This window comes from Canis lupus, chromosome 32, assembly GCF_048164855.1.
Source record: "Canis lupus baileyi chromosome 32, mCanLup2.hap1, whole genome shotgun sequence".
Lineage (NCBI taxonomy): Eukaryota > Metazoa > Chordata > Mammalia > Carnivora > Canidae > Canis > Canis lupus.
Window position 1 is genome coordinate 14653728 of NC_132869.1, and position 19366 is coordinate 14673093.

Below are 19366 nucleotides of genomic sequence, written 5' to 3' on the forward strand. Positions count from 1 at the left end.
ATAAGAAAATACATTTTACGCATCTCAGTAAATAGTTACAGGGTATACCTTATGTGCAAAGTGCTCATTTAAAGCCTACTTTAGAGTGATTTCAGCAGAGGCACCACAGGTGCCACGATATTAAAGGATAACTCTAAATTTAAAAGTAAAGGGACACCTGGGTGGCTCAGTGGTTGAGCATCTGCCTTCGGCTCAGGGCGTGATCCCAGAAGTCCAGGATCAAGTCCCACATCAGGTTCCCTGCGGGGAACCTGCTTCTCCCTCTGCCTAGATCTCTCCCTTTTTCTCTGTCTCTCTCATGAATAAATAAATAAAATATTTAAAAAAATAAATTTAAAAGTAAAAAAAGAAATAGAAAAAGAGTTTAAGAATCGGCATAAAAGACAATCAGACAAATGCTTATAGCCTAAAGAGGACAGTAGTGTGTATGCATCTGGTGATTACTATGCACCAAAAACTTCAAGAGCTTTTAATTTTTAAACATTTTAAAAAGATTTATTTACTTGAAAAAGAGATTGTGTGAGTGAGTGAGCATAAGCAGGAGGAGGGTCAGAAGGAGAGGGAGAAGCAGGCTCCTTGCTCAGCAGAGAATCAAGTGGGGCTTGATCCCAGGACTCTGAGATCATGACCTGAGCCAAAAGCAGATGCTTAACCAATTGAGCCAGCCAGGCACCCCCGACACAAGCTTTTTAAATGCATTATTATATCCTTTCATTTTCATATAATATGTGAGGTGGGCACTATTATTAACCTTATTTTATAGGGAACTGAAGAGTGGTTAAACCATTTACCCAAGGTCAGACAGCTATCACATAGTCAAGCCAGGATTTGTCTAATGCCTACACCTATGCTCTTAACTTTTATAATATTGCAAACAAACAGGAATTTGGGGAAAGGGAGAGATTTAAGCAGGTAGGTACATTTCCTACCTACATTTTCTCACATTTCCCAGCAAGAACAGAACAGCGCTACTGACTTACTATAATTTAACTCGCAACATGTTTTCAACTCTAAAATGTTTGTCATTAGAATGCATCTTTATTTTTAAAATAGAAATCAATGAAAACAAATGGATTGTCTTTACATAAATTAAATTCTACTGTCGGGACACCTGGGTGGCTCAGTGGTTGAGCCTTTGGCTCAGGTCATGATCCCGGAATCCTGGGATCAAGTGCCGCATCAGGCTCCCTGCAGGGAGCCTGCTTCTCCCTCTACCTATGTCTCTCATAAATAAATAAATAAAATCTTAAAAAAACAAAAACCTTCTACTGTCAACATTCCTGAAAAACTTCCTTCTAAAGCCCTAGGTACCTGGAATCACTTACCTCCAATAGCCAGTGTGTTGGCAGACTGCCAGCCAAACAATCTGCTAGAGTCAAAGGGCAATAGTGACTAAAAAAGCAGAAAAGTCAGAGTTAAACGCTAAATGATTCTAAAATAAGTAAAAATATATGAAAAGACTTCGCAAGTAGTCTACTTCCCTTCTTCCCTTCTCCAACCTTATCTTTCTGCACATAAATTCTCTGAACACAGCTTAAAAAAAAAAAAAAAAGAATGCATGAGATACTTTCCTTCGTTAGTAAAAATGGAAGCAGCTACATTCCTTTTAAAGACTCTTCTCACTTCAAACTATATCTGCAAAGTGTACCCTCTTTTGGTTGAATCAGCATCAATTATAATGTAAAATGGACTTTTGATATGCTTTTGGAATCCAAACCCAAGAGGACTGAGTCTAGACAAAGTTACCATGTAAACAGGACAAGGTGAGTGAAGGCGCAATCTAGAAAGGAAAGAGGGAGACAAGTAGATCAAAGTTAGAGGAATGTGATGAACAAATCACCACCAACAACAAAGAAAAAAGAGTGGAATAAGGTTAAGCCAGTCAGAAAAGGTTTGAAAGCAGGGAGCCATGGCTGTTTGAAATTTGTCTAGGCCAGAGATGTAGCAAACACTATAAACAGATGGTAGGAAAGATAAAGAAGAAAATGAAAAATCCTTTAAAGTAAAGATTTGGGTGGCTAAACAAAGAGCAGCTTTGATTTAAAATTATGGGAGAATTTGTGGTCTATTAAGGAAGGACCACTCTTTGTAAAATAACAAGACCAAAAAACTGCATCAGTCAACTTGAAAAACAGAACAAAGAACAACCTGAAACCACTTATGTTTTAGGCTGATTGAATCCACTTTAGGTACTGAAACTATGTTTTAATAGAATCCACTTATATATAGTTTATACTGGTGCTACCAGTCTGCAAGGACATGAGAAGCTTGTAAATAAATTTAAATGCAGCTTAATACTTCCTGCCTCAAGAGAGTCTTGCTACATTCACACACACACACACACACACACACACACACACAGCCTGCTGAATGAACACTGTAATGACACAGATTTATATCACAGTGCAAGATCCTAATCTCAACACATAACAGCAACAGTTTGTGAACTGGCAGCCATCTGAGGACCACATTTTTGAGTAGGACTACTCTATAAATTAAGGACCGTTCACATTAGAGAGATTTTGTACCTTTATAGATTATAGAGTTCATGCTGAATTAAGGACCTCAAGGGAATATGTGCAGCCAGAGAGAAAAGGCAAAAGCCCTTTGAAATGAGAAGCAAACAAAAGAATGTGTTCATCATGGAGGATCTGAGTAGGTCTCAGGGAATCTGAATTCCTCTGAAATTGAAGCAAAATTATACACATATGTGCAATTTTTCTAGGTAGAGGACTCATAGCTCTCTCACATTCTTAGAGTTCTTTATCCTTGGGATGCCTGGGTGGCTCAGCGGTTGGGCACCTCCCTTCAGCCCTGGGGCATGATCCTGGAGACCCGGGATCGAGTCCCACACTGGGCTCCCTGCATGGAGCCTGCTTCTCCCTCTGCCTAGGTCTCTGCCTCTCTCTCTGTCTCTCATGAATAAATAAATAAAATATATAAAAAAAAGAGTTCTTTATCCTGAAAAAGGTTAAGAAGCACTGACTTAAATAAACAGATAGCCCTATTCACTGAGAAGGGATAGAGAGAAGTCATTAGTAGTAGAACAAAGTGTTTTTTTTTTTTTTCATTTTTTTTTTTTTCAAAGTGGTTTTTAATGCAGGCAGCCAACCAGCATGCTTGCCAACTGTCTGCTCTCAGATCCATTCCCACCTTTCTCCTGTTCTACAGAGAACTGCATTTCCCAAGCCCATTTACCCTTTGACTACCAGATAGGTTTAGCCAAGAGAGACAACATGGGAAATTAAAGGTACAAAGAGAGCAGAAACCAGGATATTTTCCTCTCCTTCATTTTCAAGGTATCTCCTCCATGGTTCCAGCTCTACCCTCTAGGTTCCAAGTTCCTATTAGGCAGCCTGGTTGTTAGTTTAGCTCCCAGAGAGAGATGGGTCCAGCTTCTGGTAACACTATTTTTTGCACCATTCTTGCAGCTGGAGAGATGTTGATGCTTCCTCCTTTGTCAGTTTTTGAGTGGTCTCACCATCACAAGTTTGGATTCCCCATTCTGCTATGACTATGGAAGTAATTATGTATGTTAAATGTCTTCCATTTGAAAGACCCAGAGTAGGTTTCAGTCTTCCTGGCTGTACCCTAAGTGAGACTCCTATATACTGTACCTGAATAAGGTGGTAAAGCGTAATATCAGGCGGCAGAACATTAGAGGTAGTGTACTGTGGGAAGAGAGCAGTTTTTAGCTTGGGATAAGGAGTTAATGCCATCTTCAGTAACTGGGGATCTACTTTCTTCAAACAGGTCTCATTTTCATCATCCTGAACAACCTAGATAAAAAGATCACATGGTACACAATAAGGTTTTTCTCTTCTCCAAATGTCTTTTTTTTTTTTCACAAGAGTGAAACAAGATTAGCTTAAAAAACTATATGGTAGTGAAAAAAACCACTCGTGAAAGAGTCAGAAGCTAATAGTTTTAGTTATGGTTCTAAGAAAAACTAGCTGGTGACCTTGGGCTAGATATTTAACAGCAGGCCTCAGTTTTCTCATCTACAAAATTGGGAAGTTCAACTAGATCAGTGTTTTTTAAACTACATATGAAAATATTTAAATAGTAAATATTTTTAAAGTGAAAAAAATTACTAGACTAGATGATACCTACCTTCTGAGAGGACCTTCTCTCTCAGCTCTCAAGTTACTCTATGACTAATTTCTGACAGGTGATTAAAAACAGAGGAACAGATAACCATATGAATTAAAATATATTGTGATAATTTGGAGGAGGTGGTATTATATTAAACTAGCATCAATAAGAAGCTTTTAAAGATTACACGGTAAGTAGCATTCTTAAGTTCCTTCTAATGAGGCATACTGTGTACTTTCAAAAAAATAGAGATGGGAAATTTCCACTGGGTTGCTTAAAGAGTTTATATGGATAGCTAGAAATTATTATTTCCTTTGGTCTGTCTAAGAGTACAAATAGTAGAGAATGATTCCCAAGCAATACATCTAGAGTGCAGTTATTTCCAGGAGCAATCAGATCCTGATTCTACCCTGAAAACAAACCTGAAGTTTAGAAAACAAAGGTAAAAAAAATCTCTAGACCACATATCAATTCCAGTCCAACTTAAGAGGATGCAATATAAAATTTAAAACTTCATCCTTGTTTTATGTTCTTTAATAAAATGAAATACTTATATAAGTGGTTGTATTTGAATATCAAAGGAGACTAGAAGACACATAGATATTTCTGCTAAATTTAAAATCAGTCCTATTTTGCCATACTAGGTAAAAGTGCTGTCCATACCTGGCTGACACCGCCAGGGGCATACATTGTGGTAGCAAGGGCCAGGAGAGTATGTCCTTCCAATAGCATACTGCTTACACTGGCCTGGTTGCTGGGAATCAGTATCTGAGCGTTTGCAAGGCTAGCCTGGAAGATCAGTTTGGGATCTGAAAAACAAAAGAGTATGTTTTTCTCAAGAGAAAGAATTACTTAATTCCGAGGAAGAAAATTTTTAACTCTATCCACAGTAAGAAGGACTTTCTAAGTTGAAAAGCAATAGGAAAACATCATAAAGGGGAAAAAATGAAAGATTTGTCCACATAAAATAAAAACTATCCCAACAATTGATATAAACAAGTGTTGAAACTGAGACAAACAGAAGAAAATTGAAAGGCAGTAATGAACTAGGGGGGAAATTTTAACAACAAATTAACAGCAAATGACAATCTAAGGATTAATGTCTTCAGCAAAGGGCTCATACAAATCAATGCCCAAAATACGGACTCCAACAGATAAGCAGACAAAGTAAATAACCATTTACAAAGGAGGAAATATAAATGTTAGACATATAAAAATATATAATTCATTAGCAATAAATAAATGCAATGTAAAATATTAATTACATGCTGTATATTCCTTATCAGCAATGTTTTTTTTTTTTTTTTTTTTTTTAAATAATCAGCCTCCGGCAGCCCAGGTGGCCCAGCAGTTTAGTGCCTCCTTCAGTCTGGGGCCTGATTTTGGAGACCCGGGATTGAGTCCCATGTCGGGTTCCCTGCGTGGGGCCTGCTTCTCTCTCTGCCTGTGTCTCTGCCTCTCTCTGTGTCTCTCATAAATAAATAAATAAAAATCTTTTAAAAAATAATAATAATCTGCCTCAAGCACAGAGCTGGTCAGGGCATGTAGAAGCTGGGACTTGTGGATAAAATGCTATAAATCCCCCTGAAAAAGCAATCTGGCCTTATAGCAAGAACCTTCAAAATGTATATAGCCTTTGATCTAGTAATTTCATATCCAGGAATCTATTTGCACTAAAGAAATAATCTAAAACACAGACAAAAATTCTATGTTCAAATATACACAAGACTATTATTTATGATAGAAAAAAACTGAAAACAGCCTCAGTGTCAAAAATTGAGAGAACAGTATGTTAATTAAGAGTACATCTATATGATGAAATATTAGGTAGATATAAAATAGTCACTGTCTCTAAGCATATAGGAAAATTCTTATAATTACTATGTGAAAAAAGCAATATATAAATACACAGATGTTTCTAGCTGTATTCCTAGTACTTATATTGTCACAACGTGAGAGCTTAATAAATATTTGTTGGATGAATGAAATATAATGTAGACTGGGCTAAAAAAAACATATAGAGAGAATACCTGGAATAAAATACATTAAAATACATCAAGAGTTGCTTGTGGATGATTATCTACCTATGTTATCTACCTGTGGAGTTTTATCTTCCTGATAAGTCTGTGGCTTCTAATTTTTCTTCATAATGAACATGTATTATTTTATAATCAGCATCAAAAAACATAACAAAAAAAACCCAATCCACATTACGAAAAAATTCTTTATTTGGGAAAGAAAACAGGAGTTACATAAAACTGAAAGATCGGTTGTTGGTATTTCTTGCCTGTGCAGTGGCTCTGCCTGTCCCTTTTCCGGAGTGAATCTCTGGAATAATACCAGCTAAGCTGAGGGGGTGGCAGCGGGTGTCACAGGGATTTTCTGATTATAACCAGACCAAAACTCTCCTTCAGTAGCTCCACAACAGAAGATGCAACAATCCTACACATACTATGTATTTTTTTTTTTTTTTTCACTCTATCTGGAGTTACTTTCTAAAGGATTCAGGGTGGACACCTGAAAACAGACCAATTCTTCATAGAAAAAGGATGTCAATCTACCAGAGAGCAGGAATTCAGCCTGTGATTAACTGGTAAAGATGAGAGCTATTTAAAGACAACAGAGCATGAGCCCGCAGGGGAAGGCAACAGAAGCACACATGCTATGCTGTCTGGCTTTTTGCTGGCTGGTAGGAGGGGGACATTTTTGGTGTTCTTAAATAAAACTTGAGCCTAGGTGACAGTCAGATATTTGTCTACAGCCAAATGATTTATTTAGAACTCACAAATTAAATGCCATTCAAGAGACTGATTATTTAGCAAAGACTTTTTTTTTTAAAGACTTCTTTATTTCAAGGCAGCCTGGGTGGCTCAGCGGTTTAGCGCCACCTTCCACCCAGGGCCTGATCCTGGAGACCCAGGATCGAGTCCCATGTCCGGCTCTCTGCATGGAGACTGCTTCTCCCTTTGCCTGTGTCTCTGCCTCTCTGTCTGTCTCTCATGAATAAATGAATAAAATCTTAAAAAAAAAAAAAAAAAGACTTACTTATTTCAGAGAAAGAAAAAGAGAGCATGAGTGGGAGGGCCAGAGGGAGAGCAAGAGAATATTTCAAGACGACTCCACACTGAGCACAGAGCCTGATGCAGGGCTTGTTCTCACGACCCTGAGATCACAAACTAAGCAGAAACCAAGAGTAGGATGCTTAACTCACTGTGCTACCCAGGTGCCCCTAACCAAAGAGATTTTTGTATTTAATACAGTATACCCATACCTGTTAAATTACTGGAAACCTGTCGACACTGAACCAAAAATTCAAACCAAGGGTGAGTTTCATGTAATTCTTTTTTTTCCAAAAAGGGACAATTTGCAGGACTAAGTCTGTATATAAAACAAAAGAACAAACTCTGGTTAACATACAGGATAAGACAGTTACAACCATGTTTGCTCAGATGATAACTAGCATTAAAAAAGGAACTTTGGAATTAAAAGTAAATATAACATTATATACTGCCATTCTTGTGTTGTGCTTTACATATTCATTATGATCTGGAAATAGAGAAAAATTTAAAGACATAATTTTATTTATAATGTGTTTACTTCCATGATGAAATCTTACCAACTCTATTAAATTAACAGATATCCTGTCCTGTAAGATACTTTTTACTTTATTGTATTTTTTAAACAACAAAAACTCTTCAGCATTTTCAAACTCCAGAGGTTTTTGAGAACTTTTACATACTATAGAGAAGCTGGGACTGAAGAATTAAATTAAATCTCAGAATAGGTCCTCTGAACTTATAACTTTTTTTTTTTTTTATTAAAGATTTTTATTTATTTATTCATGATAGTCACAGAGAGAGAGAGAGGCAGAGACACAGGCAGAGGGAGAAGCAGGCTCCATGCACCGGGAGCCCGATGTGGGACTCGATCCCGGGTCTCCAGGATCGCGCCCTGGGCCAAAGGCAGGCGCCAAACCGCTGCGCCACCCAGGGATCCCTGAACTTATAACTTTTAAATCTTCTCTTGCCAGTAGCTTTGAGGGAAAAAGATTTCCCCAGGCTTATTGTCTAAATAAGCCTCAGTGATATGAACCAGAAAAACATCATTTGTTTGAATTCCTAGTCTTTAATACACAATATAAAAATGTTCTCACTAGCACCTAAGTGTGTGGACTCTAGAATCAAACCTAAGTAGAATTAAGTCTGGCTGTGCCATTTGCTAGAACTGTGTGCTTTAAATAAGGTACTTAGAAATCAATCAATCAATCAATCAATAAGATACCTAGTTGTCTCACCTGTGGAATGGAGGTGGCAGTAACCACCTCCTAGAACTTCTGTGAATATTAGATGAAATAATACATGTAAAGCACTTAGCCTAGTGCCAAGAACATTGAAAGTACTCATATTTAGAGACTATAATAATTTTTATTACTGACCCAATAGTAATTCACAATGGCCACATATGATTCTGTAGGTTAATATTGGGCAGGTACATTGCTGATGTATATTTGCCTATCTAAATATAAATTTTAGGGCATACCTAACATAACTTGAAGTGGTTATGAATTCAAAGTTGGTTAGCACTCATTTGTTTGGGAAGGAAGGTAATAAAGAACTCCAAGCTAACTTTTAGAATCTTCCTCTTTTAAACTTTTAAAGCATTTCTTTCATTTTATTCTCTCTAGTAATTTAAAAGATGAACAGAGACATTATAAGATTAACATCACCAAAAAACACATGATAAGCATTTAGTTGAATGCAGCATTGAACTAAGTAAGGTACCGAGTGCTGGATTTGGGTTGGGGCAGGGGACTCCTACAAAAAAATTAGTATTCCTCAAGTAAATATTTAATATTTTCCTAAAAGTCATGTTCAGAAGTAGTATGGAAAGAGAAAACATGAAGACCTGCTCAAGGACAAATCAGTTTTCAGTACTCACTTGTAAAAGTCAAGATAGACATAGAGAGGATACTGCAGACCATGTTCCAAACAATAGAGAATGAAGTGAGAATGGAAATCCCAACCTTCTTTGGATCTGTAGTTTTGAATGGGGAGAGCATCTTGCATCACACCCCCAATGCGATTCAGTCTTAGCAGGAAGAGTTCAAAGTCTTCTAGCTCAGATTGAAGAAAAATCCCATTCCTGTTGGGCAGGTTTTAGAGATGGCAAGTTACAAAGTTGCTAGAGTCAGAGCTGACCAAACCACTTCCATTGTTGAAGTTTCAACTACTTAAAAATAAAGATTTATAAATTAAGACTGTCAAGTCTCATTCTATAACTATGTTCTGATGCATGTATATTTAGCTAGTTTCTGATGAAGGTTTGTGCACCATTTTAGTATTTAAGGTAATAACAGTCTAGAGTGATCTTAAATATTTCAAAAACCAAATCTATCTCCATTTTTTTGGTGTGTGTGGTTTTGACTGGAACTGTACAATCCACTGTGGCAACAGTTGTTAGGTCTTGAAGCTAGAGGCTTTAACCTCTGAGAATTTCCAAAATACTGTAACAAAATCATTTAAAAAACTAAAGCAGGGGCACCTGGGTGGCTCAGCGGTTGGGTGTCTGCCTTCTGCTCGGGACGTGATCCTAGAGTCCCAGGATCGAGTCCCACATCGGGCTTCCCGCGTGGAGCCTGCTTCTCCCTCTTCCTGTGTCTCTGCCTCTCTCTCTATGTCTATCATAAATAAATAAATCTAAAAAAAAAAAAAAAAAAAAAAACTAAAGCAGAATTTAACTAAATCAACTACTAAATAAGAATAGAAATTTGCATTTAAATATTACTTTTTTACAAATTTATTGTTAAGTATATATACCACACAAAGGAAAATAGAACATATATAATGTGGCATTTATAGAAATACTATGTTACCATCAGCCAGATAATAGAGTATTATATTAGAAGCCCTTGGTATATTCCTCTCCCACTGCATGTCCTTTGCTACCCCTAGAGGTAACCACTATTCTGACTTTGTAATAACCATTCCCTACTTTTAGTTTTACCAGTCATATATATAACCCCAAATAATCTGTTTGGTTTTGCCTATTTTAAACTTTATATATAAATGGTACATTCTGGATATACTGTTCTTAGTCTTACTTCTATTCAACATTGTATGATTTAACCATGTCAACACCCATAACTACAATTTGTTCCTTTTTGTTGTTATATAATACTCCATTGTATGATTATGCTACATGATTATGCCCTACCTTTGATGGTCATTGCAAGTGCTCCTAGATTTTTGGCAAACTAAATTTACATTTCCATGACTACAAGTGAAGAAAAGCATCTTTTCATATGCTTATTGGCCATTTGTGCCTCCTCTCTTGTGAAATGCCTGTGTGCCCTGATACCTTTCCCTTCCAGATCCAAGCTCTACTCTTCTCTTGCTCTCGGTCTCTAGATGATCACTTGGACAGAAGACTCCAGTGTTCTCAGGCTTCCATTCTGGTTCACCCAATGGGAGACCCACATCAAATGGTAAGAGTCAGAAAAAAGAGAGGATGGGGATACCTTGACTCTCTTTGTGCTGAGTGACTGCAGGCTGACCGACACTTTCCACTAGGGGACACAACTCTTGCCAGGTAGCTCTCTAGGTCTCAGTAACCCTTCTCTTCCTTTACCCCTCTAGGCCGTTTAGAAAGCACATCCTATTCCCAGGGTCATGAAGAAATTCTACATCTTCTAAAAGTTTTATAGAGCTTTTGTCTACATTGTCATTTAGGTTTTCAAATCTACTTGAAATTGATTGTATGCATGATAGAAGCCAGAAAGTCCAATTTAATTTTCCCCCCACATAGCTATCCAGTTATCCTAGCCCCTTTTATCGAAGATTGTTCTTTGCACACTGTGCAGTGCCACTCGGTCATATATAATGTGAGCATACACGTGGAAATTTGTTTCTATGCTCATTATTTTATTCTATTGTCTATCTGTCTATCCTTGAACCAATAATCCCACTGTCTTAATTGCTATAGCTGTAGAATAAGCTTTTATATCTGGTAGGGCAAGTTCTTTTTTCAGGGCTAGTCTTGACCCTCTGCATTCATATAAATATTTATAATCAGCGTGTTGAAATCCAGAAGAAAACTGCTGAGATTTCATTATATCTAAAGATCAACTTGGGAAGAACTGATGACAGGCTTGTCTTGCTCCAAATTTAAAGAGAACGTTTGTGATGTTTCACCATCAAGCATAATGTTAGCTAGAAGATTTTTTTTTTTTTTAGATACCCCTTTCAAGCTAAGGATATTTGTCTATTCTTAGTTTGCTAATATGTAGCTTTTATTATAAATAGATGCTGAATTTTATCAAATGCTTTCCTGTATTTATCAGGGTGGTATGATATTTTCCCTTCTAATCTGTTACTGTAGATCTCATTAACTCATTAATGTCATAATTCATGTTAAATCATACATATACTAGCTTTTTAAACAATCAGATATTAAGCTACATATTTGATAAACATGCAAGTTATAGTAATTTTATATCCGGTAAACCAGAAGAGGATTTAGTACAATGGAAAGACCAGCCAGTGCCAAGTCGGGTAAAAGAACTGAAGTCTGCAAGTAACTGGTATGGGCAAAGCTCCTAACTTCTCCAGATCTCACTCTCCACATCTTCAAGTTGGGTTGGACAATATAGCTATACTTCCCCAATAAGTATAAACACACAATAAATACACAGGAATAACTTTATGAAACTTAACAAATTAACACGTATGTTATTGTCTCCTTATATTATTTTAATAGCTTAGAAAGACAGCTTAGGCTGACCATATGAAATTGTTGATATTCAACCATCTTTGACCCACACAAATGGCAAGTTTGCATGGTTCAATCTAACAGAATTATTTTTAGCAATGAATTAAAATTTTAAAGTCTCCACTCATCACTTCAAGAGCTACTTCCCCTCATTAATTTCTTAATTGAGCAATCCTCTTTAGTTCAAGTCCACATGCAGCATACAGGTACAGGGACAGCTGGGAGTAGAGTGGCAGACATTACATGACACTAAGGTATCCTCATCCCACCTCCTCCATTTGGTCCTCCTCCGCCATTTGGTCCTTGTAGCCTGACAGCTGACCACTTCTATACCAAAGCACATATAATGGCACATATAATGGCTTGCAGAAAACCTTTATCTACAATTTGAGAGCCTATTCACTACTACATGATGCTAAATGTGTGGGATTTTAAAATCTCAATAGATAAATACCCTTATAATTTTGAATACTATAAAACAAGACTGCATTGGATTTATGGCATTTCAGAGCAAAAATTACACCATTATTTTTTCTTGACCTTTCTTGTATTTTTCCTCACAGTTATACAACCTGGCCAGCTGATCTAAAATTTCATTCCTCATGTAGTTGTTGCAGCAAGTATTCTGGTCTATAACATCAACAGTCAGAAGGGGCCATTTGTTCTGCTGCAGTAAAACACAACTGTTCTGGGCCTGAAATTCTTCAATCCACAAGCTAATGCTTGACCAATCATGATGGGCTGTGAGATAGCTCCAAAGGGCTTCAGGAGAACATGATTTGTATTCTGCATTAAGAATAAAATACATTAAAAAAAAAAAAAAGAATAAAAGGCATTTTAAAATAGCAATGAATTATGGTTATTGACATGAAACTCAACACTAGTTAACTGAATAGATATAATGATCTGCCCAAATATTTATATAACATGAATTATGCAGGCCCCCTACTTCTTTTACTATTTTCCTCCTTAGTGCTCATTTCATAATCAAGAGCTAAATGTTGCTTCTCATTACTACAGTGATTAAATGAAACATGGAAGTTAGCTGTTATTTCACATATCTTTTCAGGTCTCTTCTTCCTTTTTCCTTAATATAAATAAAAACTTTGGCTGTAATAGTAAACATGAATTTAACGTTCCGTGAATTATCACTGTTTGTTCCCCAGAGCCCTGATGTGATATAGATCCTTGGTATGCAAAAGAAAAAACTCACAGACTATTTGGAAAAACAAAGATGTAACTTTGAGGTCAGGGAGAGAATTCTTAGCTTTGAAAACTCAATTCACCGAAACATATGGCTTTTCTCTTCCACTATCACATTATAAATACCTCACAAAAATCTTGAGATATGAAAGAGGTCTTAATGCAGACTCGCATTTTAAAGCAACTGTTGTTTTTCCTCCAAAAGGAATTCTAAAATGAAGACTCATGTAAATATCAAATATCAATGCCTAATTTAATCCTCATTCAACATGTTAGATTTTAGGTTCTTTACACTTGCCTTCTGGACTTATCCTGGGGAGAAGGATGGATTCTTGTGTTAGTTGATTCCACCACTGAGCCCAATTTAACACAATTCTATGGTCCTGTTTGTTAAATTTATCTTTAGGATCATATTTCAGGAGTGAGTCCAAAACAGATTTGTGCTTGAAAAAATCCTGTTCCTTTATCCAATACCTAAAACAGCGATATAAATGTTTTTACTTTTTGGAGGGAAAAAGCATCATTCCTTTTTATCTGTTCATGAACTTCTACTCTTTCAGTGAACACAATTCAGTACTTTCATTTTTGTATTTATTGTCTTAAAAATATATATGTGATTATACATATATGGAAATGATAGGAAATTTCTGAGTCCTTTCTGGATGGTACAAGTTTTATCTTCATAGAGAACATAAGCTCAGTTCCACATAAAAAGCCTGTTCTAACACTTATAAACTAAACATTGTCCACAGTATTTTTTCCAAATTATCAAAAGTGGGCTAATGAGATTACCTGGTAAAGGACTGGATCTGCACATTTTCTTGAAAATGTCCTGAATAAAACTTCTCAACTTGATGCACGAAGTCTATAGTTCTTTTTTCATTTTCAGAAAAATAATTTTTTTCTTTTAAAATTTCCACCTGAATAAAGAATAATTAACCAGTGACCTCACAAAAATGAAGCAAAGTTGCAAAACAAATGTCATGAGATTTAAAGCCATTTAAGAATTGTATTTTGGGGCAGCCCGGGTGGCTCAGCGGTTTAGCACTGCCTTCAGCCCAGGGCGTGATCCTGGAGACCCGGGATCGAGTCCCACCTTGGGCTCCCTGCATGGAGCCTGCTTCTCCCTCTGCCTGTGTCTCTGCCTCTCTCTCTCTCTCTCTCTCGGTCTCTCATGAATAAATAAATAAAATCTTAAAAAAAAACTGTGTTTTGAATTTTTGAGGTATATAAAAATTAACACAAATTTTCTTTTATCACAAATGCTAAACAATCCTTAAAAAATACAAGGAGTTCTCATACTTTTACTTACTAGATAGTAGCTGAATATTAAAATAACTCATTTGTAGTTTCACCAAGGTTTACTAGAAGATATAAATTATATAGCCTCACCTTTACCTACCAAAAAGTCCCGTATATTTTTATCAGTTGTATAGAAACATATCTTGAGCAACTGGTCTTTTACATCAAAGCCCTATAGTAAACAGAGAAAATTTTCAAAACCTTTATATTTTGTAATAGGGAGGTTTTAAACATAAATATATGTTGTATAAAGAAGTACTCTATTATAGACATGTATCCTATTAAAATTCTACAGTTTTTCAGCTCTTGTGAGCATTCATTCTATTTATTATATATATCTCCTATCCCTAAAGCCCTTAGCCATTTTGCCAGACAAAGGCAGCACACAGAACAATTTAAGATAATGCTGGGCTACCATATGAGCAAAACTCCAGGTATCTTCTATAATGATTTACTTGAAAACAGAAGTCCATGCAAATCACAACCCTTACATAGTTTTACTCATCTACATCTCCAGAAAGTTAGCATGGGCAAGACGCCAACCATACAGATTAGGGCCAGGTCTCAGCTTAGTCCAGGAGGCCTATCTCTAGGACTTTCCCTTCTCAAATGAAATAAAACCACAAAGCACAAAGCAAAGGTAGAAGCCACTAAAAAGTTCAAATGGAGATATAAAGGTTCACACAAGGAACCCAGAATGTCCCCTTAAAAATGAGGTCCTGTGCATGCTTTGAAATTGTGAAGCCTTCTAAGAAAAGCACTGTTTCCTAACCAAAGTGCCAAGTGTAACAGAGGGCAAATGATGGTAACTCCCCCGCCAAAAAAAGACCTCCTCAAAAAAAGTTATCAGTACTAAAGAACATTTCTATTATTATTTCCCAGTACAAGCTATGTAAATTTCTTAGTTTGTGACACAACTAGGAACAAATCAATTTCTCTATCAACCAGAAATTGTATTAAATAGAGATTTTTTCTTACATTAAATACTTTAAGATCAGACAGATTATGCAACTCACCATATTCTTCAAAAGTTCAGATGCTTCCTTTATATTGTTCTTTTTCAAACAGTCAAAGACCAAATTTAGGCCTATTCTAATCAGCTCCTCAAGTCTTTGAGCAGAATGATTGTTAATCCTGAAGAAAGTCTGTGCCTCTGGTATTTTGTTGTTTAAAATAGCATTGGCAATAACTTCCTAAAAAAAAAAAAAGGAAAATATCTGCTGTTTAAATTACTTTTTATTTCCTTATTATGATGATCTACATGGGACTTAAATATTTATTGAGAACCTAATGGACTTTTACTGAAAATCTGCTGTGAGATTTGGGGCTTTACATAGGGGAAATGAAGTGGACCAAAACACAGACCGTTTTTAGATTAGTGGAAAATACACAATGCTACAGGTATCCCAGGGTGCTAGAAAGGAGGACCCAGAAGAAACATTTCAATAAAAGGGGTAACAAAAATGTCTTCCTAGTAGAGAAGACTAATGAGGTAAAGTTTACAAGGCAAGTGTTATATATATGTTATACATTGAGGAAAAAGGACAGGTATTCCAAAAAGAGGGACTGTGGGGGTTCCTGGGTGGTTCAGTTAGTTGGGCATCTTTTTTTGGCTCAGGTTATAATCTCAGAGTCCTAGATTCCCTGGCTCACTGGGGAATCTGCTTCTCTTTCTCTGCCCCTCCCCCCAATTTGTGCTCACACGAGTGTGTGCACATGCTCTCTCTTAAAAAAAAAAAAAAAAAAAAAAGATTTATTTATTCATGTGAGAGACAGAGAGAGAGCGAGAGTGAGAGGCAGAGACATAAGCAGAGGGAGAAACAGACTCCATGCAGGGAGCCCGACACAGGACTCAATCCTGGGAGCTGAAGGCAGGTGCTCAACTGCTGAGCCACCCAGGAGTCCCTCAAATAAATAAAATCTTAAAAAATAAAGGAGAGACTATGTACAAAGGCATAAAGGCAAAAAATAGTATCAGTCTTTAGGAACCTCGGAATTAATTTAACTGGAGAAAAAGCTGGACAGAGTAGCACGTGAGACTTGAAAGAAAAGCAGAGGTTCCACCATGCACGGTGTCATACGTGGGAGATGGGTTTTATCCTAAAACTTACATGGATACACTACAGAATCTTAAAAGCCAAAGGAGATATAATCAGATATATACTTTAGGAAGAATATTCAGGCAGCAATGAGGGGAATGGATTGAAAGGGATTCAAGCTCAGTATAGTAAGGCATTAGAAGGTTCCTATAACAATCCTACCTAGAAGAAATAAAGACATACACTGAAGACCTACACCCAAGACTGAAGAGAAAAGGGGCATTCTTAACCTGGGGCTTTAGAGTGGTCTGTAAATCCCATTAAGCCATGTGCAAAACTGTATGTATGTATACATGTACACATTCACAAGCATTTTTTGAAGATAGAGTTCACAGCCTCTATCAAAATAGAGTTAAAAATCAATTATTTTGAGTCAAAAGACCAGAGAACCATGGATGGAACCTTGGAGCAAGTTAAAGGGTAAAAAACAGAAAATGAAACCTGCAAAGGTGACTGGAAAAGAGAAACCAAAAAAGTAGAGGGAAAAATCAAGTAATTTTTGGCTTGAGAATAAGAAATACAGAAAATGCAGTCACATCAGGTACTTCCCTATTCCTCCACCTCAAGACCAGCAGTCCTGCAAACCTGCCAGTGTGTCAAACTTATCCCTTTCACTCCCTACTGAGTTTGATCATCTGGGTTAAACATTTTGGTCTTTGTCTTTCCAGAGCCAATGTTCTCTATATGGGTGGAAGGATTCTTTCAGGCCCTAGTCATAAGGAGGGCAACACAGTTTGGTTGTACGGACTTCTATTATAAAAAGAAAAGCAAGCAGGTAGGCACAGAAAATTTAAAAGGCAAGATATCCTAACTAGAATCTAAGATAGGACCCAAATCAAGTATACTTCTAAGACATAATGGCATAAAATAAAAGATCGAACCATCAGCAGCAATTTGATTTATTCAAAGTTCAGGCAGATACTTAAGTCTAAAGTGCCAGGTTCTAGCTATTGAGGAAGTATTGTTAACAGTGTGCCACTTCACATGGGTCTGGGGTTGGGTGCCCGTCACTGGATCCAAGTGGGCAGATCAGGCATGAAGAGGGAACCTGTGTTCTAAATTAAATAAATGAAGTTTGTAGACATAAATTTGAAGTTGTGTCCAAAGATCTCCAAATCTGTAAAACGTAAACCCTTGCCAAAGATTCTGAATCACAAGTGTAAGATTCTAAATTCTGTTTGTTTTCTCAGATCTTCTGAATCTGGCAAATAAAATGAGTGATAATTATTCATATTTACCTCAATGCTGAGTTTCTCCCATGTATCACTCTCTCTTACTTTGAGGACATTTTCACTTACATCATATTCATCTACTGGGTCTACTATCTTCCAAGGAAATTTTATCATGAAGGTTCGAAGTTCATTAATGTAGCTGGTCAAAATGTTCACTCCTTTCTGTAGATGTTCATCTAATTCTATGGAAAACACCAATTTGCCAATTTAATATATACAAAAATATATGTGTATGTATATATATCCATAGAGAAAGAACTAGACAGAAGAGCCATAAGCTGTTATGATTATAAAGAATTCTAGAAAATGCCAAAATTTAAACTCAGTGTTTTCAAATTTCAGACAAAAAAAATTTGAGCTTTTTCCTATTAACAAGTAGCTCTATATTTTAATACAATCCTTTACACAATGATTAGTCCTTTCTGTCAACTTTCCCAGGATTAGAATCCATGTCACTCATCAATCATACACTGACGTTTCTCAGCTTTAGTAAACAGCACTCTATTGACTCATGCTCTCTCATGCAAGAAGATCTACCATTTGTATCTCCGTCCTGACACAGGAATAGGGCAGTTACACCCCTCTTTGCTGCTATTCTTACCTTCATTGTGAACAAAAAGCTCCTTTATTTGTTTGTTAAGAAAAGACAGTGTAAGGTTAAGCAACTGTTCTGAAAAGTGTTTGCTTTGGGTTTCAGAATCACTTTCTCTAATTGCTGAGCAAAGTAAATCCAATGCTGGTGTCAGCTTTTCCACATCTGAGAAAGAACCAAAGAAATGAACATGAACATCATCAGTATACTCCTAATAAAACTAACATATCTAAAAATACCGTATTTTTTTTTAGAACAAAACAGGTATATTCCCATTGAACTACCTGATAGAAAGGATAGCATGATATGAATAGATAATACACATAGTACAAATATATTTTATTTGAAGTAATAATGTTTACACAGCTCAATGGGTCACCTGGAAACAAAGTTGCTTGACTGTATTACTGAGCAAAAACAAATCTGAAGCACAAACATCCTTCTTTTTTGACATGTATTTGGAGATAAGGAGGAAGTCAATACTTTTTTTTAAAACTAACTTTCCCTTAAGGCCTGGTCATAGAAGTGTAAACAACGTAAATAAGCCCACCATTACCAATTGTCATATCATACCTACATCACCTTTATATTCTGAGATCACAAATATACTTGCCAAAGTACGTGGAAAGGGTTTCTGTATCACTGTTACATTTGAGTTCTTGGCAGGCAAGACTGAGGAAGAGGAATTTGGAACAAGTTTTACATCTTATTTAGAACAAATCACTAGTACTCCCTTAAATAACAAATTACAGTAGAAAGATTCTACCTGGAATGTATTCTTTTCACTTTGGTTCATTTTTAGTTTCTGTTGGTGATTTACATAGTTGTTTGATTCATCTGCTACAAAATATTAAAGCACAGATACCTATTATTCCTTCAACATCTGCATTTTTCCGGTTTTATACTCTACTATATCCCTAATACGTCAACAGTTCTTGAATAATAAAAAATAATAATGGGTAAAACTCTTCTAAAAATGCAGATCCCTGTAACTATAATGGTACTAGATGGGAAGGAGACAATGAGGGAAGAGAAAAAATGCAAACACATTCATGTGCAGGGAATGTGGTTCAAGT

At 36.4% G+C, this 19366-nt stretch overlaps 1 protein-coding gene across 5 annotated transcripts in view; it reads right to left on the minus strand.

Annotated features, from left to right (window-relative positions):
* SPG11 (SPG11 vesicle trafficking associated, spatacsin) overlaps positions 1 to 19366 on the minus strand; it is a 71940-nt gene that overhangs the window by 32113 nt on the left and 20461 nt on the right. For all 5 annotated transcript variants that reach the window (XR_012022281.1, XM_072808182.1, XM_072808180.1 and 2 more), the window contains 12 exons: positions 18300 to 18455; positions 17705 to 17880; positions 15384 to 15560; positions 14468 to 14539; positions 13858 to 13985; positions 13364 to 13539; positions 12435 to 12648; positions 9034 to 9237; positions 7367 to 7473; positions 4759 to 4904; positions 3618 to 3779; positions 1326 to 1392 (listed from right to left, as the gene is read on the minus strand). Coding sequence is in view for 4 of the 5 variants with exons in the window: in XM_072808182.1 (XP_072664283.1) it covers positions 1326 to 1392; positions 3618 to 3779; positions 4759 to 4904; positions 7367 to 7473; positions 9034 to 9237; positions 12435 to 12648; positions 13364 to 13539; positions 13858 to 13985; positions 14468 to 14539; positions 15384 to 15560; positions 17705 to 17880; positions 18300 to 18455 (1785 nt within the window). In the remaining variant the exon portion in view is untranslated. The remainder of the gene's footprint in view (positions 1 to 1325; positions 1393 to 3617; positions 3780 to 4758; positions 4905 to 7366; positions 7474 to 9033; positions 9238 to 12434; positions 12649 to 13363; positions 13540 to 13857; positions 13986 to 14467; positions 14540 to 15383; positions 15561 to 17704; positions 17881 to 18299; positions 18456 to 19366) is intronic.